Genomic DNA, 25,542 nt, shown 5'->3' with positions numbered 1-25,542 from the left:
CATTGCCTCATTATTATTATTTTTTTTGCAAATGAAGTAGCATATCCTTGCTTTATTTCTCCCAGTTTGCCGATGGATTAAAGACAAAGGTGAGCCCAGCATTCAAACAAGCCATCATGGAACCACATTCCCTCAACAGCATGGATTTCTGCCCCACCAACTGCCATATTAACCTCATGGAGGTGTCATACCCCAAAAACACTACCTCAGCAGGGAGGTCGTTCAGCATTCGCATTGGACGAAAGCCCTCTATTATTGGTCTTGATCCAGAACAAGGTGATAATTAACTTTCACGTGATACTGAATTTTATTTGCATTGAACGTTGTGTCTTTTCACTGCTCAGTGAAGTAAAAATTAGTTCCAAAGAAGCACAGTCTTGCCAATACCCTTGTTTTCTCTTTCAAATTTTACAGTAAAATTATACTTGCTTGTGATGTAAAACAGTAATGCCCTTATGCATAGAAAAGCTTCAGGTCAAATATTTTACTAGCTGATCAGTATAATCATCTCACGATAATCAAGTGTCTGGGAACTTCACAGAACTGACTGAAGTAAATGAGGGCTAATAGTAGTGCTAGAAGAGGTTCTGCACTGTGAAGAGAGGCTACATTCAGGTTGAAAACTTGTTCAATCAGATTGTAATACTATTTTCTTTCCTAATTAGGAAATAAATTCCATATATTGGAGCTAAAAGTCTCCATTCTGTCTCAAGGGAATGTACTGCTACATAGCATTTATCCTGCAACCTGAATATTCGAGTTCCAACATTTCTTCATTGTAGTATCTCATTCTGATTCATTGTCTGACAAGGTCAGAGTGCAGGAATGTTTGGAAAAGACACAGTGAATTGCAGACTAACCAATTCACTAAAGAATATATTGCTTTTATTCATAATGAATCAATAAAGAAGCCCCACTTACTTGAAGATATTAAAATTCCATGTTTTTTTGAATGTAACAGTATCAAAACTCTCAGCATTTTAAAATGAGGACGTATTTTATCTACTGTAGTTACATCACCCTATTTCTTGATGTGTGTATATATATTTATATATATATATTTGTGTGTTATGTAAATATTTTTAAATACTGAAGAATAATAACACAGACCAACTGCCAAGAGGTAGAATTCATTAACAACAAATGCATTTAGATACTCAAATGGACACAATGGATAGTATGTGAGTGGATACTTGCTGTCATTACTCCCATAATTTAACCTGTCTCTGGACTGTAGTAAATTCAAAGCACTTAGTTGGTATGACAGGGAAAATGAAAAAATAAAAATAAAAAAACTTTTGTAATGGAATATAATTATATGAAATAATCATGTGATTTATTTTTTTCTATTTAAATTCTACCTATCCTGAACTAGCATTATTGGGTTGGAGCATGGAAATTAATGAGAGCCATACTAACTAGACCCTTTAACGTTCAGTAGGTACCATAAATCCAGTCTCATATACTCAGCATTGCATCACCACTATGGCTGCACCATCCTGGAGATGTCTGACCCCAGAAGATGGAGATCTTGATGGTAGCTTTGGCCAACAGAATGGAGGGACAAGTCAGGAAGAAAGGGGACTCAGTTTCTTGCTGAAACAGGAAGATCGAGAGATACAGGACTCATACTTGCACCTTTTTAACAAACTTGACATTGCAGTGAAGGAAATGAAGCAGTACGTCGTTCAGATAAATAAGTGAGTAAAGAATCCAAGTGTGCACTGCCAAGAGCAATTCTAATTAAAAGGGAGACATTAACCCCACAAGTCTCATTATCAGCCCCTTCTGTTATACTCCTATTACACTTGCATTACAACTCATTGATTGTTATGAAGTGTCAAACCTATCCCACACAGATCAACCCATGTGTGTACTATTGCCCTTTGCACCTAGAAGTCTACCTGAATTCAACAGCTGCTGGTTTTTGCTTAATGAATGCTATATTAACAGGTAAGAGGTTATGAGTGCTAGAGGTTTTGGAACTCTGTCTATACAGCATCTAACCTTGAGGTTTTGTCTGACATATGGCAGACCAAATTAAACTTGTGATTTCCAGCAGCTTTCTCTTTGACAATTAAGTTTTCCTTTTTTTTTATTTTCATCATCACACGTCTCCTAGAAAATAGTACTTAAGGATTTGAGTAGTTGGCCTGTGTATCGTGCATAACCGGAAGGGATTTGCTAGCAGGTGCTGCAGGAGTGATCACTGTGGCATGAGGCCACAGCTGCTTCCAGCCATCTCATTAACAAAAGAGAAAAGCCCCTCATGCACCAAAACTGCAACTGATCAGAAAGCATGTAGTGCCCTGGCTCAAACATATTTAAGAAAGAACAAGAGGTGGAGGGGAGAACCTGTGAGCTTGAGCACTTCCCCAGTGGAGAAACCCAGTGCCTGGGATGGGGAAAGTGCACACTTCGTTGAATTAAAAATGGAGCCATTCTAGGCTGCATTGTTACAGTGATTGTGTCTTGTGGAGGTAAGGGTCCTGCAGAAACAGGAGTTTTTGTGAATTGAGATAAACAGATTTCAATGAACCCCTTTCAGAGCTCACAGTTTTACATAGCTGCCATCCATGTACAAATACTGGCAAGGTTGTCTTTGATTTCACATAGCTGAATTCCAAAGCCATTACACCTCATTTGTGAAACTGCTCACCAGTCCCTGAGAGCCACATGTTTTACCTCTGCAGACTTCTGTCCACCATAACAGAACCCACAGAAGGTGGTGCCTGTGAGCCACCATCCACTGAGGAGACGTCTCCACCTTCCCTGGGAACAGAAGAAAGTGATCCTGACAAAGCTGAGCACGGTGGCATCAAGAAGGTCTGTTTCAAAGTTTCTGAGGAGGACCAGGAAGACTCTGGCCATGACACAATGAGTTTCAGAGACTCCTACAGGTTAGAAAATGTCCAGTTTATTTAAAATATCAACTACTGTGCCCAACAACGTGGAAATACCAACACTTCTAGAATATCCAACAAAATGAAGTAAATAAATGTAGCTTGACTTTCCCCTTCTATCCTGTCTAGCTGTAAACTTCAGAAGCTTAGCAGGGTTTTCAGTCTACCTGGCCTGGTAATAGCTGCTATTGTAAGGGATTTCTTTCCATTCAGTTCTGCAAACAATTTTCCCAGAAATCCAAGACTCTGAGAAACAGAAATGGGCATTATTTTATTTTATTTTATTTTTAATGGGCCTGAAAAAAGGTGTCCTGAAATCATGTTTTTGGGACACAAGTGACTACTGCTTCTGGAATATTTGCTACTGAAGGAAATTTCACACACTCCAACTCTGTCTTTCCTGGGAGGTAAAATTTGAAAAATTCACAAAAAAAATGGAACAAGTTGTGATGGTGTTTGACTGTTGCAATTTTACAAACTTAATATGATATTTGTACATTAATAGGAAGGCCATAGGACTTCTCCTATGCGAAGGAGTAATAATAGTTAATAGTGAGTTTGCAGGATTTAGAATAACCTGAATAAACGATACGTCTCAGCTACTTCCATGCTACTGCAGGCATGATTCTTTACTAGGTGGTGGTTTTCTGTGTGCAAGTGGTACCGTGAGGCATTCATACAGTACTGCAGAAATGACAGAATCAGAATAGTTTACATTGCAACGAACGTCTGGAGCCCTCATCTCTCAATCAGAAAAGGTCAAAGATTCTTTGTACAGAGTCTGGCCCAGCTGAATACAGAGCATCTCCACCATCAGCAAATATTCAGTCAGTAAAGGATCAGAACTAGAACTTCTAATATTGAGATCCACACTATCTATTTGTGGTGCTAGATTTAAGTCTACACGTGTGCTTGGGAGCTGCTTTATTGAAATGAGAAGTATGTCTCTCATTGTTAATAAGAATCCCATAAACAGCTCAGTTTAAACGGTTTCTATAATTGCAGTTAATCTATTCTGTAACAAAGAGACATTAAAAATTGTGCCTGTATATCAGTCACTTGTTCCAAAGGTTCACATATAAATGTAAATTGAGAAAGATTAGTCTGTTCTATCTTTATTAGAAAGACAATTATGCATGTATTACAGATATTAGTTACCCATTAGAGAACAAAGTGTTTGTATTATTTTGACCTGACAAGCTACTGAGAAAGCTACAGTAATAAAGAAATGATATATAGGAAAATGTTTTGTTTGCATTGGGATCATAAGTCACGTTTTATAAGGGCTTATACTGTGGTATAGATGCTATGAATTTTATTTTTTTTTAGATAAAAATAGGTATCTTTGGCACTAGGTTTAACAAAGGGCAGGTAAGAATCCATATTAGGGTTCTTTCAATTGCTCTTACTCTTTTCTCTCAAATTAGTCTAAAATAAATATAGGGGAAAAGACAATGTGGAGAATTTTGTGGGTTTTATTTTTGGCTTGTGCCATTAGAAACACTTTGTCATTTAACTGGAGGGGGGCAGACTGATATCCATTGATTTTCTGATCAACTTTAGTAAGTTATAGTTAGTATAAACTGAACTTCCAATAGAAATGATTCTTTCCACAGTTGTTCATGTATGCATCAGATAGCAGTGGTGTGAATGCAACTGCAGTGACTCTTCTGCTTCTTAGGCAGTTCGAGGGCCTGCCATGCTCTATTTTCCAGTGGTACAGATTCCTTAAATTTCCTCTCCCATCTGTACTGCCATAGCTTCCATTTATGCTGTTATGGTGACGTCTTGAGAGCTGGCAACAAATATTGCCTGTAATTAGGTTTTCTTTTGCATATGCGTAAGAAAATTTGATTTGTGGATTAGTGCGATGTTAATAAAACCAGAATGATGGTTTATCACAGACTGGGACCTCCTTTCAGACTGGGACCTTCAGACACTTTGTTTTTCTTTCTAGTGAATGTAACAGTAACCGCGATTCAGTGTTGTCTTACACCAGTGTGCGGAGTAATAGCTCTTACCTGGGCAGTGATGAGATGGGATCAGGTGAGTACATGCCTAAGTAGCATGCATGTTTCCTCATATCAGGCCTTTTAGCAGAGGTGATAAGTTATTTGCTGATTATAAACAAATGCACATTTCAGTTGCAAATTTGGTTTCCTCAAACTAATCAAAAGAGTATGAGAAGATAAAGATTTGTTCTGTTTCTACTGAACCACAGGAAATTTGGAATATGGAAGAACTATTAAGCCTTTGTATTATGTGAAAAAAGTATGAGCATTTTGAATTAAAGAGTGATCAATTTTCACCCACTGCAGTGTGAGGATGTGCTTGCGTCATCTCTGGCCTCATCACAGATTATGCTGATAAGATGGCTAAAAGCTTCTTTGCTTTCTTAGGAGATGAGCTTCCCAATGATATGAGGATTCCTTTAGACAAACAAGACAAACTTCATGGCTGTCTGGAGCATCTTTTCAACCAGGTATGCAAAGTATTGTTATTATTACAAAGAATTGCTTTCTCTTTATCAGTATCAACACAGGAATTTCTAAGTGTTGGATTGTTTAATGAAATCATGTTCTGAGGGAAGGAATCTGGAAGCACATTGTATGACAGTTTTATCAAACAATTTTGTCAACATTCAAGTTGTCTTGTGTGATATAGCAACGTTGAGCTGACTTGTGAGAAGCATTAAAGAGAAAAAAGCTTTGAAGAAGAAAAGATGATGAACAAAATTCTAATACCTTGCACAATCGCACCTCCAGATCTGAGGAGAGCCCTCACAGGTTTAGTCTATAGATGTCTTTATAGATAGCTAGCTACAGAGAGTTGTTTAGTAATGAGTTTTATCTCATCAGCGTGTAGCTTGTTGTGTGTGTCGAATATTATTCAGTGTGAGGCCCTTGAGGGTAAGTCATGGTTAGAAAGTCTTAATAATATTGGTTAGCAAAGGGAAATTGTTCAAAAAATGAATACTGTATTGGCTTTTTCATTTTTCCAGAAGATTTATGTTCAGGTTTTCTTCCACAAGTCTAACACTGAAAGTATTTCTACTGTAGGTTGATGCAATCAATGCACTTCTAAAAGGACCAGTAATAACTAAAGCCTTTGAAGAAACCAAGCACTTTCCAATGGACCATGGCTTGCAAGGTAAAGGAGAAGGCTGACTGTATTTAAATATGTGATATTCTAGGACTTAAGAGATTATCATGAATGCACCTATGCCATGTCATCACACAGAGTTATGGAACTGTGATCTATCCAGATGTATATTGGGAATTGCATGTGATTAATGGTCCTTGTGGGTTCCTTCCAGCTCAGGGTACATGATTCTAAAGGCAGGTACCACATCTGATCACTGAAATTTTGCATGAATTCTTTTTAAAACACGCAGAACACTTTTCTGTTACATGGTGCTGAATCCTTACAGCTCTTTCACAAGTATCCAAATCCATCTTTTGATGTGAGCGTGCAGATATGTACCTCAAAAGGTACAAAACAGATATGTCCAATTCAGAGTAAACACTGTGATAAACTGGTGAGGGCCTGAGCATAGATGTGAGGCACCAAAAGTCCTGACTGAGTTTGCATAATGATTTCTGCTTTTCTTAGAGATGGGTAACTGCCAGAGTAAACTCATCCTCACATCACTTATTTTGAAAACTGATTCCAATGGAGAGAGCAAACAAATGTTACCATGTTTTCTTTTCTTCAGGGAGCATGATTAGGACTTTTGTCTTAATGGTTTAGGGGCCCAGGATGTGGTTTCTTCTCTCACTGAAATACCAAAGCTTTATTTTCTGAACATTTGCTGCATTTCCTTTCCCACTTGAAATCTGAACTGTTTCCTACTACTCCTAATGTACTTCAGGTGCTGCAGTTCTGGGCCTCCCAGTTTTGACAAGTTCTATTTTGAAGTCACAGTGGCAAACTCTAGAGGAGGTTTTTTTATGCCTTTTTTTTTCCTGATTCCAGAAATAAAGCACATGAGGTTCTGTTGCATGAACTCATCTTCACAAACACATTCACATCTATATTGATTATTTATTACTCTTTCAGTGCATTGTTGGAATAACATAATAACATGAGGAAATCACAGATAACGTGTGTTCACTTCCTTTATTTTTTTTTCACTTACATGGAGTCTAATTTGTGACAATGGGATTAATTAGACTGAGAGTGTCTTTCAGTTTACTGAAGTTAACTGATGACTGCACATTCATGACAGTAAGGAACAGACAAGCACTGCTTACATTTAGAATCCCCAGACCAAAGTGTCTCCCTAATGGCTCCTGTTGACACCTTAAAGTGACAAATATAAAATTGAATGCTGTCCTATTTCTGTTTGGCACAGTTATTTGGCACCACTTTTCTGTTTGCTGACAGATTTTATAGCCAGCAATAGGCTTTTTAGCTTAGCAACTCAGCTAAGTTATGAAGAATAGATACTCCACTCTGTAATTAAACAATTAGCTGCCAGGAGGTAAAAGAAAGCAGAATGGTCCCTAACGTTTCATCAGAGTTACGGGATGCAACAGCTGCAGCCAAAAGGCTGATCTGATTCTGCACAGCCAGAACCTTTAGATATAAAGTGCAGACAGCTGTATCACATATACATAACTTCTGTTTTCTATGACTTTCATATATATCTTCCAGTCCATGATCATGCAAACAGTGCTAGGAGACTGCTGATTCTGAGACTATAGGAATGATCTTTTTTTTTCGCCTTCTGCTTAATTCTATTTAAGAGCATCTTTCATTCACCATTGTTGTGATGGATAGTCAGTATCTCTGCTTGCATCTGTATGCATGTTATGAACTAAAGCCCATTCTATATAGCACTTCCTTACTGCTAACAAAGTCATTTTTTTTCCCCAGAATTTAAACAGAAGGAAGAAACCACAGTTAGGTGTCGGAATAACATTCAAGCCAGCATTCAAGAAGATCCATGGAACCTTCCATTGCGAATCAAAAATCTTGTTGAAATCATACAAAAATATGTGGAAGGTCTGTAAATGGGGTAAACTTTGCTGTCAATTTCAGAGAGAAAGGATAGCTCTGATCTAATCAAGTCCAGCAGTATAATTTTTCATTTTTATGTGAGTTTGTAATAAGGCTATACTGTGCTCTGGAGAAGAACAAGTCAAACAGCCCTAAACCATTGTAGTCAAGTTGAAGTGGAATAGGTAAAAGCTAAATATGATATTTATACTCCAGTGCAAAGCACTGGGAGAATTTTCTTTACGGATTAATCTGCACGTACAGTTTTTTTCCAGTAATTCATAGTGCTTAGTAGAGCATTTAGCCTGTAAAATTCTTCAATTTACAGTTTCTTTCTTTTTCTATGATTAAAATGCCCTTGTGAGTAAAAACTATTATAGTACCTAGAAATAACTATGCAGGAGGTGAGGAGAGGCAAGAACTGTGGGGAATGAGGAGACTGTTAATCCATTAGAATCAAATCTACGTTGTCACCATGTTGACTTCCTTCCTTCCTTCTCTTCATCGTTTTAGATGGGAAGAATCAGCTGCTTTTGGCCTTGTTAAAATGCACAGGTAAGCTGTTTTGATTTCATTCAGCACAAGATTGTGTACATACATGTCCCTAACAGAGCTTTATCTGACTGCATGTGCACATCTCTGTGTGTTATCTCCTGAACATACAGCTTTAGGCTTGGCACTTTATGCTAATGCTTCTTGTGCATCTGGGACAGCCTTTTCACGCATCTGACATCTATTCTTCGGTTCGTGTTGCTTCAATTCCATGTGGGCTGCTGTGCTGCCTGGCAAGTCATCTGTGTTGCACAAGCACTGTTCTGTCTTTTTTTTTGTTAATTTTGTACAACCCTCACTCCCAGATGGCCGTTACAGCTTCCTTCTGTGGTGAAAACATGTAGCAAAAATGAGATGTGTTGCACAACTTTCTTTGAGACCATGGACACTGACATCTTTCCAAACAGAGCAGGCATGTTAGGGATTTAGGAGTGTGTGCACTGAAACCAGAGCTGGGAGCAGGCTAAGAACCTGAAAGTGGAGACAGCACATAAGTACACTGTGAACGGATATCATCATCTCTTAGCATGCACTAAACTTTGTACTTGCAGATCAAATGACAGGCCTTTCCCCGAGTGAATGTGCTGACTTCTTTTGTTATTGAAATTTGTACTTGGTGTTTTTTTGTTTGCAAAAGAGGTAATAAATGACTGAAATAGGATGTCATTAACTCACTGTGCCAGCTTGACTCTCAAGACTTCATAGAATGAAAATGTTAAACTAGTATGGCTCTGTCACCTCTGCTTCTGCCAGAGCTGGTCCATGAGTCTGTCAAAACCAGTCTGCAGTGTCAGTTCGTAAAGGCTGTTTTTTTTCATGACAACTGATGTAATTATTTCATAAGCATCTACCTCTGCCCCATCTCTTACAGCATTTTCCCTAATATCCTCTGGAAAGAACGGAGGAGCAGATGGCACCAAAATGGTTATGCCAGCTTTGTGCAAACCCAGCTCTGAGGACTGACAGTTCTATGCCCTCTTTGCCTTACTTTGGCAGTAGAGAGGTGTACTGCTTGAAGGACTGGTTGCCTTTAAATTGAAGATATGGTTTAGCAGTATACTGTGCTCAGTGCTGCTCAGAAATTACCCAGATCTTCAAAGCCTCAGAGTGGTGTCTTCAGCTTCTTTCTCTGTATAACACTGCCTTGGCAATGACAGACTGCTGTACTGTTGGAGGAGCCCAGGGTGCCTGGGAAGTAGCTCCTCGCTTATTCATGTTCCTCTTTAGCCTGCAATCCCCTTAAGTGTGACGAAGTTGCTTGGACAAGAATGTGTCTGCCTGGCAGCTAGACTGGAAGCAAAATCCTCCCAAGAAACATAAACCAATTGGTACCCTATGGGCAGGCCCAGTTAGTGCATCAAGCATATGGGAAGCTTGTGAAATAAAGTGGGGAATATGAATCTCTAATAGCCCAGAAGAGAAGCAATGGCAGAGATCCCCTTTTATGAATTCAATTGCTTCTGTAAACATAAAAGAAGGGAATCAGTCCAGATATGGCATGAAGGAGTTAGAGCTCCTCACAGAAGAAGGAGCATGCAGATGGCAGGGCTAAAACAAAGAGTCAAGTGGCCTAGAAAATTTTTGGCAAAATTTTCCCAGTAGAGCTGTTTTTATTTCTACACCCAGATCACACAGCAAGAGGTTATCTGTTACAACTGTGTAAAGCTACAGCAGAAGCTAAATATCTCTCACACACATAGAAGCTGCCTCTTTGGCAGTGAGATGAAAGACAAATTTTCTCATGACTTCGTGTGTCCCCCTCCTTCTCTTGCAGATACTGAGCTACAGCTGAGGCGAGATTCCATCTTCTGCCAGTCCCTTGTGGCTGCTATTTGCACCTTTTCAGAGCAGTTACTGGCTGCTCTCAACTATCGATACAACAACAATGGGGAATACGAAGAGAGCAGCAGAGACGCCAGCAGAAAATGGATGGAACAGATAGCAGCCACTGGTGTTTTATTAAACTTCCAGTCCCTGCTCTCCCCTGCTGTGGTAAGATGAAGAGTTGTGGCACCCTAGGGTCCGTTCACATTTGCATGTATGCTTCTCTGCCATTCACAGCACAGCCAGAGTCCTTCACGCTAGTAGTGTGTTTGAGGCTGATGACAGCGACCTCAGGAGACTCCCACTCTGACAACCATGTCCCAGTATTTCTCACATCCCATTATTTCTGTCTCCTCATAAATACTGGACTCATTGTTACTCTAGAGTCTTTTGGATTCAGGCTGCATTTATATTTGGAGTAACGTCGCAGCGTTTAGAGGATTTACTGCTCAGCTATTGATGAGGCATGGGTGGCCTGCCCTCTTCTGGTGAACTGACGCATACCAACAAGTAGGCAAAAAAGTTGGGAATATTTCATCTGGAATTCCAAACAGAAACATGTGGAGTTGTATTCACACAGACCACTGTTGTAGCATAGACAGACTGAAATCTCTCTGGCACACTTCCTTTGTGCTGTGATTTGAGCTTCAGCTACAGGCACCGCGTCTTAGGAGGAGAAGGTGCACCTACAGCAGACAAGCTACAGTAACTGTAAAAATGTTAAGGGAGCATAAAAACTGCAAATTATTATTACTGTAGAGAGAAGTTTTGAACCATCAAACAGAGTATGTTGAGTGTACTTTGAAAAAATAATCCAAACGATATGCAACTGTATTATTTGTTCACTTTGCATGGAATGCATGGATGCTTATTTCACAGTAACCAATAAGCTCTTCTTACATTTGTAGATAAGGGTTGAAGTTTGGAAAAATGGACTCCTTCAAAACTGTTCAGTCTTTCAACCTCTCTTCTCTCTGTGAATCATGCCAAATGACATCCGAGCAAAGGGCAGCTGTGTTTGTATCACAAAGTTAAAAAGCCATCAGTAGTTAATTACTTAGTGGGAGAAGGGAAATTAGTGGAAAACTCCATATTCTGTTCTAGGTCTCCTGAACCAAAGCACACCAATAGCAACTATACTGTCCTGTTATTGATCTCCTGGCAGATAATCACCTATTTATATTTGTTTCTCTGCCGTACAGAAGGAGGAGCGTACCATGCTGGAAGATATCCAGGTCACTCTGACAGAACTGGACAAAGTTGCCTTCTATTTCAAGCAGCTGGATGAAAGTCTTGTAGCAAGTGAGTTTCACTTTTCGTTTCTTTTAAACCCTTTTTCTCTTGTTTGTTTTATGGATTACCATCCTCCACGATTATAAACTAACGGACCGTGTAAGGCCTGGAGAGCACGTTCAGTGATTGGAGCTATGCTCTGTGCCACAGCACCTTACTTGTGTGATTTTTACAAGTACTTGTTATTCACCTCACTACCAACAGTGTAGGTAGTGAGGGCTGTCCCTCACTAGCTCACATATTGTGTAGCCCTGCCAACTCTCTTTCCATGTTTACTGACTACAAGAAGCCAGGAAACAAGATGGGATTTTGATTATTAGCCATGTTTATTGTATTATTACCCTTTAAAAGATGCAGCTAGCATGATATTTCAGAACTTTCATTAAATCCTCTCTCTTATTAATTTGATGGTGGAGATGTGAATGTCAATAGATGATCTAACAAACTCAGCCAGCAATGGTTTCAGATTTCTCCCACTGTAGTAATGCAGCAAGGGTTTTATCTTTGTTGGCAGATACTCACGTCTTCTACCACATCGAAGGAAGTCGTCAGGCCTTGAAGGTTATCTTTTATCTTGACAGCTACTACTTCTCCAAACTGCCTTCTCGGTTTCAGAATGGAGGAAGCTTGAAACTACATACGGTGCTATTTACGAAAGGTGTCTATAAAAAACTTTCTTAGAAAAATAAGCTAACTGATGGTAGTGAAAGATTCAAAATAAAGAATGACCATTGAACTCTTAATGAAAACTACACATATATTTAAGAACCAGATGGTTCTATTCTAGGACACTCCTGGGGAGTGTTAGAGATTCAAATAAGACACAGTGCTGAGAACATGATATGCTTGCTTGGGCCTTTTTTTATGCCTTCCTTTAAAGCTTTGGGTCATAGAGACATATTGGGCTATCTATGGACCATCTGATCGAGTATGCTATCAGGAGCTGCTCCTAGGCTATAGGCAAGGCATTTCAGAAGCATGTACTGTGACAGAATCATCCAGGCTGGAAATGAAGGAATATTGACTCGATATAGTCAAAATATAGTACAGAATACTTCCATCAAGGTTATATTAATGGGCAGTAATTAGACTTGACATGATGTAACAGTCATTTGCAAAGCAGTGGAATGATGTAGAGGTAAACAAGAAGAAACTCACTACATTGTTATTATGGTAAATGTAAAATATAATAAAATGTTTTATCTTTTAGCTCTCGAGAGTATGGAAGGGCAGTCACAACCAGCTGGCTCATCTCTGGAAGAGCTCCCACAGCAAATTAATGGTCTCTCTCTTGAAAAAGTGCAGCAATACTACCGTAAACTCAGGTATTTCATACTTCTTCTTTACCTTGAAAGATGTTGAAAAGCATGCTCCTTGCTAAAGACATTAACGAAAAACAATCCCATTCCTGTTGATTTCTTGTACAAATGTGATTCACAGAGATCCTCATTGTATGAGAAAAGCATTAATCTTCTTCCTGCAGTTAAGCTAGTTCTGAAGCAGTGCACTGTACAGGATGAGATTCCTATCTGATTTGACTTCAGAAGTTTGAGCAGAGCTAAAATTAATAAAGTGTTTCAGGAATATTTCAGTACAGACTATACGAGTTTCTGCAACAAAATGCTTCAATAAGAAAGCACATTGTGAAGTACAGTACTTCTCTCACGGTCTTCTTAGAAGTATCATAAATACAAATATGTGCTTGAAATGAGACTTGCTGACTAATGTAGTTCTTGCTGGTCTTTTTGCAGGACATTTTATCTAGAGAGATCAAACTTGCCCACTGATTCCAATACTACTGCAGTGAAGATTGACCAGGTATTGTTATTGGTTTTATTTCCAAATCAATTGGTCTCTTAAACCTCAGTTATGTGATAGCCATAAAGCAGGCCTGTACAAACACAAATATAATTTAAAATAATTTTCTGTCCCAAAGAAATTACATGAATTCTCTGGGGCTGTTGTTTGAAGAAAAGTGTGGATAACTGAAGTTAAGACAAACCCTTTAACTTAGGTACTAGTAAGACTTCTTATTGCCCTGATATGTCTCCTTCTAAAATGGGGTATCTGATGTTAGACAGAACGAATTCATTCTTTTCTCTCGCAGATGTGTAAAAATGAACATTTACTTACAATTTAAACTCTATGCACAATAGAAGAAACATCAGGACAATAGTGCTTCCCAGCATCTCAGCTGGAGGCAATCTGTCTGGGGCAGGTGACATGGGAATATTTGCATGTAAGGCAGAAAGTACTATTGCACTGGAAACAAATCAGACCATCTTTATCACTGTAATGTACATTGTAAGTAATCTAAGTAATTTGTGATAACTGTAAAAAATCTAAGTCATAGTTTGTATTTTTCCACATATTTATTATTTTGCAGCATTCACTTGTGTAGATTACAGAAAACGTGCAGAGGTGGGATAAATAATTGTAAATTTACAACTGAAGAGTACACATGACTCTGATGCTCTTGTTATTTTTGTTGCTTTGTTTAGCTTATTCGCCCCATTAATGCAATGGATGAGCTTTGCAGGCTGATGAAGTCTTTCATCAACGCAAAACCCACCCCAACAGGATACTCCAGCAGTAACACATCAGGAGCTGGCCTGCTGCCTGTATCCTCTGAGCTCTGTTACCGACTTGGAGCCTGTCAGATCACCATGTGCGGCACTGGGATGCAGAGGTGAGATTTTAAAAACCTACGTGCTAGTGTTGCAATGCAAATGTTGGTCTTTTCTGAAGAATTGAACAATATGTCTGATTCAGTTTAGCATCTACCTTGCTATTGATTTAACGGACTATAATAAGGATGTAAATCTTTATTTTATGGTAGGCTGAAATTTTAAATAGTTCTGTTAATAATTATTTTTGACACAAACATTGCTTTAGTGCATCAACCAATGCAATTCACTAAATGAGTTAAAAGTCAACGTTGTCTTCACACACTAAAAATGTAAGAAGTTGCCCAGAATAAGCTTTATGACCTTGGAGCATGCAAGCATTGGTTCTAAACACACCCCTGTTCTTCAAGTGAATGTCATGGAATCACCAAGGTTGGAAAAGACCTGCACCATCACCCAGACCAGCTGCCCACCTACCACTAATATTTCCCCACTAAACTGTGTCACTTAGTACAACATCTAAACATTTCTTGAACACCTCCAGGGACGGTGACTCCAGCTCCTACCTGGGCAGCCTGTGCCTGTGCTTGACCACTCTTTCAGAGAAGAAATGTTTCCAAACATCCAACCTCAATCCTCACTGGTGCAACTTGAGGCCGTTCCCTTTAGTCCTGTTAGTTACATGGGAGAAGAGGCTGACCCCCACCTCAACCTCCTTTCCACTGTCTGTTGTCTAGACTGCACATTCCAGTTCCCTCAACTACTCCTTGTAAGACTTGTGCTCCAGACATATCCTTACAGAAATCAGTGCAGAAGAACAATGAATCACAGCCTCATGGTAACTCTGCTGGAGATTTGAACAATTGTAGGAACCAAGTGTAAAGAGACTGAAAATGCAAAACTAAAGCTCATTTTATAGTTTTCTAAGTGGAAAAAGCCAAGTAATATATAAAAAAAATAGCTAATGGAATCCATAATTAATAAGCGTTCGATACTTGCTTTTATATATGTTTTTAAATATGATTTATGATTTAGTATCACTTGTTCTCATCTTCAGAAGTACATTAAGTGTGTCCCTGGAGCAAGCAGCCATACTGGCTCGAAGTCATGGACTTTTGCCCAAGTGCATCATGCAAGCTACAGACATCATGCGAAAACAAGTAAGTATTAGGATTTGTGTGTCTACTGCAAGCCACTAGTTTTATTCCAGTAACATTCCAATAATAGTAAGAACACCTATTTATTTCAGCAAGGCATTGTATTTTGTTCAATATGAACTCATATAGCCAATCTTTTATTAGTGTCTAAATAGCTACACATCTTTGACACAACAAATTAACTTCTGTATGTGCAGCCATTACAGCAATTCTATGCCTCAGTATGCATTATTTAAAGTATGCACCTTGATGGTTAGAAAGTAGACACTAGCTAGTATACTTAAGACAATTTCTTCATGTACAAAAATCAAAAGCCTCAATCAGTGTTAAACTGTAGAAACTCCCTAGTGGTAGACAACAGTGCTTGTAAAGTGCTTTGGGATTAATTTTATCTTTTCAGTAAACACAGATGACTAATGTATCTACCAATAGGTTCCAACTCTTCTAAATGTAGTTAATGGATTCTCAGATAGAAAACATACTCCTATTACACTATTTTCCCCTACGGATCGGATGCTTTATCAATATTGTCAGTACCATAAATTCTCTGCTTCTTTAGGGACCAAGGGTAGAAATCTCTGCCAAGAATCTGAAAGTGATGGACCAAATGCCACAGTGTGCACCTCGGTGGGTTATTACGCATGTTATCTGAAAAGCCTGTTTTATGTTTCTGTAACAGTTGTGCAGATTCTGTTGGAACCAAAGATCTCCCTAATAGAATAGCAGCAAAAGTAAATAAATAAATATTTTCTCCTTTCTCACTGTACTAAATTAAGTGCACTGCAGCTTAACTGAGTTGGCCCTTTACAATTTGCGTGTCGTTAACTTCAAACATGTCTGCATTTTCTAAAAAAAACATCACTGAAGAGAAAGAAGGGTCTTTATTGGACCATTGCTATGAGTTGCTATTGCTTGTGATTGACAGCCATCTGTGGAATGCTGTGAGAGAAAAATTCCTGAATGGCAAATCTGACAGCGATATGCAAAGACAATTCATAAGCCAGCACCATGGCTATGTTCCTTTTGTGTGCTTAAAATATTTTGACTGTTTATTTATGGAAGAACAGATTTCAGAGAACCGTAGAATTATCCATGTTGGAAAAGTCCTTCAAGATCTTCAGAAATCCAACCATCAATCCAACCATGCAAGTCCTGTCACTTACCATGTCCCTTATTGCCACATCCACACATCTTAAATACCTCCAGGGATGGGGACTCCACCAGCTCGCTGGGCAGCCAACTCACAGAAAATGTCCAGTAACACAGCTCTAAGAAAGATCAGCTGCCCAGGATTATGTGTCAGTTATGAAGACAGTTTTGAAAACCACCTTTCATTTGTGAATCCTATGCACCTAATGGGAACTGGAGGTGCTTGTCACCTCTCTTTACATGAGATTTCCAAAGAATATGTTTAAGAGAAGCTTTTTTTTGGGCCTATTTCTTCCAACTGTATTGTGAGAAAAGAATAACCTTTATTAAACTATAACACAGCATTTTCATACAATGGTCGTAACAAACCATCGTGATGACTATTTGTACAGAATCAGTAGAAATGTCAGAGAAACTTCTGCTTCTGCTCTCATTAATGGCATTTTTTATGAAGCACGCAGCACAGTTTTAGCATGCAGGAATCTGCATCAGTAAAGATCCTGTGAAGTCTTTGCTGTCCCTTCATGTGGAGCTGTCTGCTCTGTCTCCTCAAAATACTTATGGAAAATCTTTTTAAACTTTGGGGACTGTGATGATATTTACTTTAACAGTGTGGCCTTGGTTTATTTTCTCAAAGCCTTTAAAGTGAAAAATATTTGGCATTTCTGTTGGATTACAATTGTTATTTTGAAAATGAATTAAGAAAATCATCCAGGTTGGCTCCTGTGCCACATTCCCGGTGTCATGCATCAGCATCAGTGTGGTTATTTTGCCTTGTTAATGACTTACATGACTTTGGTTCCATTTTTATGACCATAACAATATGTTGCATATAAAAATGAACAGCTTTACAAACAAATAAGAGATGTTTCTCTGCTTTGGTATACACTCTAAATCCCAGGATTCGCTTGGATTATTTCAGGGTAATGATGTTCAGATACATGTGACCCTCCTGGGTTCCATTGCTGTAATTTGAAATAAAACTGAGCAAAGTTAAAGGAAGACCTGGTGAGCTGTTAATTGTCAGTATAGCATTTCCTAGCATTCACTTTGTCAAGCTCTGTAATAGCAGTCTTGAAAGAGAAGTTGTAAAAGACCCATTTACTACACAGTATTTAAACATAACAGAAAAAGCCAAGACCGGGATTGCTGAAGAACCAAATTGGGCCAAAGTTAAAAAGGAGTGATACAGTGTTTCAAATAATCGTTTTTAAACAATGACTGTAAATACTTTAGTTAATAAATCACTAGAGGCACTTTTATATTTGCAATTTTGAAAAAGAAAAATAACGGTACTCTCAATGTTGATGCACATCTATGGCTTGAAGAATGAGAAAGGAAAAGCTACCTTTTATATACTATGCCAGCATCTTTGTTGTCTTTCTTATGACAATAATGCCATTCTCTTAATCTGCCTTAAAGACTCTACAGGCTGTGCCAGCCACCTGCAGATGGGGATTTATAAATATGACAGAGGCACCTACATCGTGGCACAAGTAAAGCATCCACCAACAAGCAGCCCTGCCTGAGGACCCATGCTAACCGACGCTGTGGCACTGAAACGAGAGAGGAGGAGACTGTGCTCTGCCTCAGCAGGAGATGAACCTGCTGGACCCAGGCACCAGGAATCTGCCTCTGAAGTCCTGCAGCACGTGCAGGGATTCTTGTATGTCTTTGACCTCTTGAAGAAATTCTTGAAACAAACACCACAGAACTAAGATGGATGTTACTGCCTTGTGGTAGCTGCCTGGAACAGCGATGGTTGTGCATCAAGAAAGCGCAGTTTTGCTGATAACATGTTTGTGCTGCCACTTAAAAGCTGTGGACTTGAAGATATGGGTTGGTTAAGAAAATCAGGATGACATCTTTCTCTCTGTCTCTCTCTCTCTCCCTGTACTGTATCTGGCATCCATTTAATTGCCAGCATAATTTTGGTCAGTGGCCTTGAACAGTAGCTTCATAAACACCTCTTTTTAATGTACTGACCTGCACTTTGGATCAACAAATAGCACAATCAGTGGTTTATTCAGATACGAACATAACGAACTTCTTCTGGAATCATTTTCCACTTCAGCCCAGTGAGAATCAATCTCTCTATGCTGCAGAGTATACATTCCATAATACTTCTTATCATTACATCATTTTACTTACTGTAGCCTTCAGGTTTGGAATTAACTCTTTTTACTAATGCCCTATTATGTACTCTGGAAATGCAGTAATAATTAAGGGGAGAGATTGGAATGAAAGATTTTAAAAGAAACTTTACAAAGGAAAAATACAGTCATAGAATCTGATTATTTGAACAGATGTAGTTTTAAAAACCTGGTCAGAAGAAGTATACTTATTTATGTGGAGTGGAATATGCGTTTTGGATCATGTTATTATATATACAAGATTTAAATAAAAACTATATTGTTTAAGATGGGACCAATATGCTGGCAATTACACAGCTACTCCCAGTTTACTGAAAAGAAATCTACATTATTTAAAATGGTTCAATATTTAAGTAGTCTTTAATACAGTTATTAAGATGTATTAGGGATGCTTTTAAGTTAAAAGAAAACAAAAAAAGGAATCGTGTATATAATGTACTTTATTTTTTCTTGTTTGAAAATTTGTTTTCCTCACTGTCAGTATTAGTGTAAGTGCAGTAATGTTTTCAGATTACTGGCTGAAACTCGTGAAACACGGCAGCAGTCTCAGGACAGAAACAGTGATACTTTAGAGTGAGTGCCTTAATATGACCACCCATCCGAACAAATTTCAGTTGCAGCAGGTGGCAGTAGGACAGTGTACAGGACATTCACCATTCCTTTGTTTCTCCACAGTCTCATTTAAAAGAGTTCATTGTTAGGCAATCCAGAAGCGCTTTGCAGTGATGTATATTCTAGAAAATAAAGGTTTGGGATTTTTTTTAATTTGTGAGATTGTTTGTCTTTTAGCTGGCCTAATTTTATTAACAAAAAACAACCAATTGAAATCTTAAAATTAGAGTCTTTCAAGGTGGATATGAAGTTCTTTTAAATTTTCTAAATCTGTACGTCAGCACAAAATGGCTCAGGACAGGTTTGGGGATGTGAGTTCTCAGCCTTGCCTCTGAATTTGTGAAGTTAGTTTTTCTTGACTCACAGATGACAGTAATTTGAGGTAAGGAACATCTCTGTTCAATTTCTTGCATTTAACTATTTCCTCTGACCTACAGTAATCTGTTTCAGGGAACTAGGGCAGCCCAGCATTAGCCAGCTGTCAGAGAGGGGGCTGTTACTAGAGTAGCCGTTCTGTACTGCAGTAAGATGAGCAAAGCATTATTTCAATGCACTTTTTTTTCTTTTTTTTTTCTTTCAATTTTGCAGGAGGTATTCACATCATTTGCTGTTTGAAGAAGAAATTGATGTTTCTTTTCTGAATCATCAACTTAAAATGTACTTAGTATTAATCAAAACAAGAAGTGTAGGAACACCCAAATGTAAGAACACTTAACAAGCCCAGATCCTCGCTTTGTCTACATCAGTTCTGTGCAGCAGAACTGCAGCAGTTTATATGGCCAGATGAGGACCATTTCCCTCACTTATGCAGTCATTGTAGACATTAAAGATGCATAGAAGAGCGTCTAAGGGCATTTACACTGTGCACTGTTTCATGCAGAAATGTTCATGTTGTTCTCATTGAAAACGTGATAGCATTTTTATTATTAAAAGTTGATTTATATTATAAATCAGGAGAATATGATCTTATTTTTCTGTTTTACCCCTTGTTTCCTTAATGCTTTCTTTCCTTAAGTTTTGTTTAATGATTTCAGCTCCGTCTGATATTTTTTGGAGCTATGAGGGGTCAGAAGTTCAACCTATAAGGGCAAAGTTGCTTTCAATATCAGCTTGAGCAGGCAGTGTAATGCTCAGCTCTTCCTGTTTGTGCAGTGTGGGCTACAGATGTGGTTTCACTGCAGACTTCATATTAAAGTAGAAAAGAAAACCTGTTTTGATGCTGTAAAATTGCGGTGTTGGAATTTAGAGCTGGAAGAAAAAGAAGGCAATGCACAAATGAAGCTGCAAGTTAAAAGAGTGGATTAGGTCTGCAGAATTTCCATGGCTAAAATCAAAGAATGAATCAGGTTTGCCACAGCCAAGCAAGTGAGGATTTCAGAGATCTGGAGCATCTGATATGCTGCCAAGTGGAAAACTAGATTGAGGTGGAGAAAATGGAAACTCATGGCATGATTATGAGGTGTGTAAGCAGCTGGCTAAAGGAAAGAAGGAAACACCGAAAGAAAGTGGGGGTTGGGTGGCAGTTGCAAGTGGAATTTCTTATATATCAGTCTTACAACTGAATAGTTTAACTATTTCATGAATCACTGAAGCACAGGTACTACGAGCTTGGGATTGGTGTGAAGTTGAGAGGGACTAATCTAGAGAAGGTTCAGTATACACATGAAAGAAAACCTTGGAAGAGAAGTTTGAATGGGATGTTACAGTACAAATAGTAGCTCATGCAGCTGAAAATTAAAATATTTTGTTATATTTTTGTTAATTGATAACAAAAGGAGCTCAGTTATAGAGTGTCACAAGATGACTCAGACTCAATCTGATAGTCCTAAAAGCTCAGCCTGCAGCCTGAGACACTTCTCCTATTGAGGAGAACTACTCCAGGCTCTGTGCAGAGGCCTGGTGGGCTCTGCCTCACAGCTGCACACAGTTACAGACACCAAGTTGTTAAGTGAAATTGCAGTAGCCAGGTGAGGAAACGCTGAAATGCCATCAGTAAAATGGATACAATTCTGCAAGACCAGAGGAGCTTGATGCTTTTTTAGCCTAAAGACATAAGTGTATCTGATGCCTTTATAAGAAGGTAATCATAAGAAAAGACAATTTAATAAATACAAGCACAAGGAGAATAAGGAGTACAAGCAATTAGAGATAATTGTTGGCTGAAAATTGTTCTGAACCCCAGAAAAACTTCTTACAATCAACCTCTGACAAAAAAAAACAAAAAAAAACCAACAACAAACCAAGGCACAAAAACAAACAGCTAACCAACAACAACAAAACAACACGAAGCAAAAGAAAGCCCTACCACTTTTACAAAGGTGTTTATAAAGCTTATAAGGAACTGTAAGCAGCAGTGCCTGCACCAACAGGAGAGTCTCTGGGGGGGTCAAGATGGCCTTTCACAGTCCAGCTGTGTTTGGGCGCATTTGTCTATGACAGAAGATGGAAATGGTTCCCACTCTGCCTCATTTTGTCCATGGCACTTGCAAAGCAGAAAGTTGTTTTTCAAAACCAGGCCAGCTGTCTTTTAGCATTACACATTTTCATATTCCACTATTCATTTATAGACTGAAATACTATGATTTATAGGTAAGAAGCCTTAGGTTCAGACAAGTGTCTTGCATTTCCTTTCAGAATAAAGAAACATTGGGGAAAAATAAAAGAATAACAACAAAAAACACAAAAAAACATCGACCATCAACCTGGGCTCTGGCAAATCCTTTCATTTCTGACACATTTTCTTCTCAGTAGATAGTGCTAGAGAGCTCACTTACTTATCCACTACTTGGGAATATTTTGAGTAATAATTATTTTACAGTTCTAAAGTGATTTGAAGATTTGAAACAATAGGTGATGACAATAAGAATTTCAATTCTATTTCAAAATAATTTGAAACACTCCTACTTCCTTAACAGCACATGTAGTACAATCCCAGTACTGATAGATGGCACTGTACCAGGCTTCCAGGCATTTGGCTGAGTTGTCAAAGGGCAAAAAAAAAGAACAACGGGCAGTTTATGAACTCAGCTTCTTCACAAAAACATAGCACCTAGGCTTACTGATAAAGTTTCAGATAATGAAATTATCTAGTACAATTTGTATATAAAACTAGTATTGTGTAGTACTGTAGCAATTGATAGAAAATGAAGTTCAAATTGAGATAAATCCTCAGTAGTTTTAAGCCTTAATAGGGAAGAGAGGCATTAAAACAGCAATATTTTCCTTCTTTGAGAGTGAAAACCCTGGTTTTGATGAGCACCATTGCTGTACCATTGGTGTCTCATCTTTATGCATAAATCCATTTTTTTTCCTGTTGAATAACATGGTGCAATAGCAGTTTTGATGGTGCTGTCACAGCATTGCTAGGTCACATCAATAAAAGAGGCTTTCTGTTTAACAGAAACAAAAGAAATCCTTGTGTCCTTAAGACATGGGTTTGAACGCTGTCTCACTGCCCAATTTCTTTTGCTGCACTGAGCAATTCACTTTTTCTTTCCTCCTGTTTGGGAAGGGAACTAACTGTTGCCGTTGGCATTGTGAAGAGTCAAAGAACTGTAAACTGTTCTGAAAAGTGACAGTGTTTTACATATATACAGTAGAAACAGAAGGCTAGATAGAAAAAAGAAGGATAAAGATCCTAGGTGTACATATAGAGACCTCTTAGAACATTTGCTTTTCATCATTAGCCTTTCACAGATGCTTTCAGATGAGCTAAGACTTGTCTAGAAAATGAAAATCACTGCACTAATCCAATGCCATAGAACTTATAAGTCCTTGAAGGATTTTTGAAAGATCTTTAATTTTTACACTTTTCACAAAGCACAGGAATAGCTGCACTACTCTTAACAGAGATTAGACCAAATTTATAAGGCTTTTGAAAGTTAACTGGTGATCAACTGTAGGCATACAAGTAAGATTGCTACAGCATTCTGGCATTTACAGCTCATTTTGCACCTAAGATCAATTACCTCATCTAGGCAGGGAGGGCAATGCTGAAATGACACAAGATGTACAGTGTACTTTTACATAAAACACACCTTTACACAGTTTTAGTGCAGTGTTCCAGAGATGATATTTTTATAGCAGTTCATAGGCCTGGCATTTTCAAATGTTTTGTAAAAAGAAAAAAATGTACAGAATATTTTAAAGTTGTTTTCCAATTATGTTTGAGGGATTCTAGTATACTAATAGTGTTATATTTTTCTTCACGTTCTGTATTTTTAACTAAGCACATGTATCCTGCATTAAGATAAAAGTCTTAATATAATTTGTTCAACTTTTTCTGTTGTATCGTCAAATCCATGTTGTCATTTTAGTATTACTCCTCTGTGTCTATCAGAGTTGAAATATCTTAATGAAGGACATGGAAGGTCACAATGATGGATCTTCTATCAGAGAGGATTCCGAGCACTCATTTTGGGACTGGAAGGTTGAAAGATAGCTAAATGAGGGATATTTCTATTGGGTTTTAAAGTTACTTGGGCCATTGCTGTTTAAGCAGAGCCTTTTGGACTTGACGAAGAGTGAATGGAAATGGAAAATTGTATTTTAAGGTCAAGTCTGGTTTTTTTTTGTGGGACATGGGACAATTAAAAAAGCTCTTTCCTGCTGCATGTGAGCTGCACTGTGTCTTTGTAGGTCATGGAGTGAAGAACTAGATATCCTTCCCTTCTTCTGAAAAAAGAGAGCCAAGAAAATGCATTGCTGTTGTTAATCCCCCCAACTGAATCTAAAATTTCCTTTGAGTATAAGAACAGTCTCGAGTCTTCTCTCAGAGTATTAAACTCAGATTTGTACTCAGAACATCAACATTGGTGACAAAACATATTATTTCCATGGTGTATGTATGGCATCAGATGCATGGCAAGAGGAAATTCTGGACAGCCAGACAGACTTCACAAATCACCTTGTTTTACTCCTAAATGCCTTCTGCCTCTGATCTGCTTAGATTCCTGGTGTTCCCACCTATCTGTAGCATGGGAACTCTTGTCATTTCCCAGTCTATCCAGGGGCTTACATTTAGGCAGACAGTCTATTCACTGGAAGACTTACTGAAGAAATTGAATGTGCGCGTCTGAAAGGATTCAATAGCTTTTCAAGAAAAAAGAGGACAACATAAGAGTTAAGTCCCTTCATTCATGCTTCTGATCAACACCCAATTATTTGGGCTTCACTATCTTCATAGTAATAAAGATAAACATTGTCAAAGACAGCTGTATCCTGCACATCCTTTGTGGTGGAAAATAAAGTTGTTTTGTCCCATTATTCGCATTGACAAATTTCTTATGTCGTGAAGGTCTAGTAGCCTGAATGTTATGAGGCAAGGACAAGATTCTAGTATTTAACATTTGTTTGAATAGTGGTTTTACTTCTATTTCAGTTGCATGAAAATATATGACAATGGAACAGAAACCAAACAGAAGCAAACTATGTCAACATGCCATAGACAGAAGCAATAAATAATGAGCTATTGTCCAAGCAATATTTTATGCTGGAGAAAAATGACAGATATCAAAGAATGAGGAAGTTGGTGCAGACCTCCCCTATTTCACTAACAAGGTATGCAGGGTTATGTGGTCACTCCCAATTTTTAGAGAAGTATTACATTTCATAGGTTATTTCTTATAGAAAAAGCCTACATCGGAAGAAAAGGAAAACCAGAAACATAAAGTGAATAGGCATTAGGAATTCAAGCTAAGAAACAGCTTAGTATGAATCACAGACAGACTTAATCTTACCCTGAGGTAGTCTTACAGATCTGCATTAAGATTCCTAGCCCACTGTTCTCAGCATAAGAGCCCTCTCTCTTTTCATCTACATTTCCCACTTTACCATCACTGTTTTTCATGAATTTCCTGATCTTTTCCCTGGTGAATTTGACCATTTTACTCTACAGCCTGTGTTCTGATTCAATCCTAACCACCTGGGCAATCAGGTAGTCGCTGGAGAAGGAATTAACTGCTTGCTTACTGGAAATCAATTAAGATGTCTGCATTTTTTTCTTGTGACTGTTCAGCAGGGACAGAGAGGCAGGGACTGTGACTCTGCCAGCTCTTTGCCTTACAAATCTTAGCAGCATGTTCAGTAGCTTGGATTCATAAGCTGTTTTGAGCAAAGAGCAAATACCAGCAGACAAACTTCAGAATTAGAACTTCTAATAGTAGTACCAATGCTAACTGCACCTATGGCTTGCACAGAAGTGATACGAAGGAAAAGCCACCTGTAACAGTGGTTCGTCAGGAGGCATGTTGCTGCTGCTGAGGATGCCAAA

The 25,542-nt window shown here is 38.4% G+C and overlaps 1 protein-coding gene across 2 annotated transcripts in view; it reads left to right on the top strand.

Annotated features, from left to right (window-relative positions):
- PREX1 (phosphatidylinositol-3,4,5-trisphosphate dependent Rac exchange factor 1) overlaps positions 1–19,422 on the top strand; it is a 143,207-nt gene extending 123,785 nt beyond the window's left edge. The window contains exons 24-40 of one of the 2 annotated variants that reach the window (XM_065754540.1): positions 66–276; positions 1,442–1,700; positions 2,694–2,900; positions 4,861–4,949; positions 5,303–5,385; positions 5,963–6,053; positions 7,782–7,910; positions 8,418–8,459; positions 10,231–10,448; positions 11,483–11,582; positions 12,088–12,231; positions 12,784–12,898; positions 13,325–13,391; positions 14,075–14,262; positions 15,258–15,360; positions 15,917–15,984; positions 17,929–19,422. In XM_065754540.1, coding sequence (XP_065610612.1) covers positions 66–276; positions 1,442–1,700; positions 2,694–2,900; positions 4,861–4,949; positions 5,303–5,385; positions 5,963–6,053; positions 7,782–7,910; positions 8,418–8,459; positions 10,231–10,448; positions 11,483–11,582; positions 12,088–12,231; positions 12,784–12,898; positions 13,325–13,391; positions 14,075–14,262; positions 15,258–15,360; positions 15,917–15,984; positions 17,929–17,971 — 2,157 coding nt within the window. In that variant the 3' untranslated portion in view covers positions 17,972–19,422. Of the gene's footprint in view, positions 1–65; positions 277–1,438; positions 1,701–2,693; positions 2,901–4,860; positions 4,950–5,302; positions 5,386–5,962; positions 6,054–7,781; positions 7,911–8,417; positions 8,460–10,230; positions 10,449–11,482; positions 11,583–12,087; positions 12,232–12,783; positions 12,899–13,324; positions 13,392–14,074; positions 14,263–15,257; positions 15,361–15,916; positions 15,985–17,928 lie in introns of both variants that reach the window. The other variant, XM_065754539.1, reaches the window with a different exon arrangement.
- The last annotated feature ends 6,120 nt before the right edge of the window (positions 19,423–25,542 follow it).

This window comes from Cyrtonyx montezumae, unplaced genomic scaffold (assembly GCF_038088225.1).
Source record: "Cyrtonyx montezumae isolate F1298 unplaced genomic scaffold, pur_monq_1.0 scaffold_9, whole genome shotgun sequence".
In the NCBI taxonomy this organism is placed as follows: Eukaryota; Metazoa; Chordata; class Aves; order Galliformes; family Odontophoridae; genus Cyrtonyx; species Cyrtonyx montezumae.
Note: the sequence above shows the minus strand (reverse complement) of the source record. Positions and strands in the feature narration are given on the sequence as shown.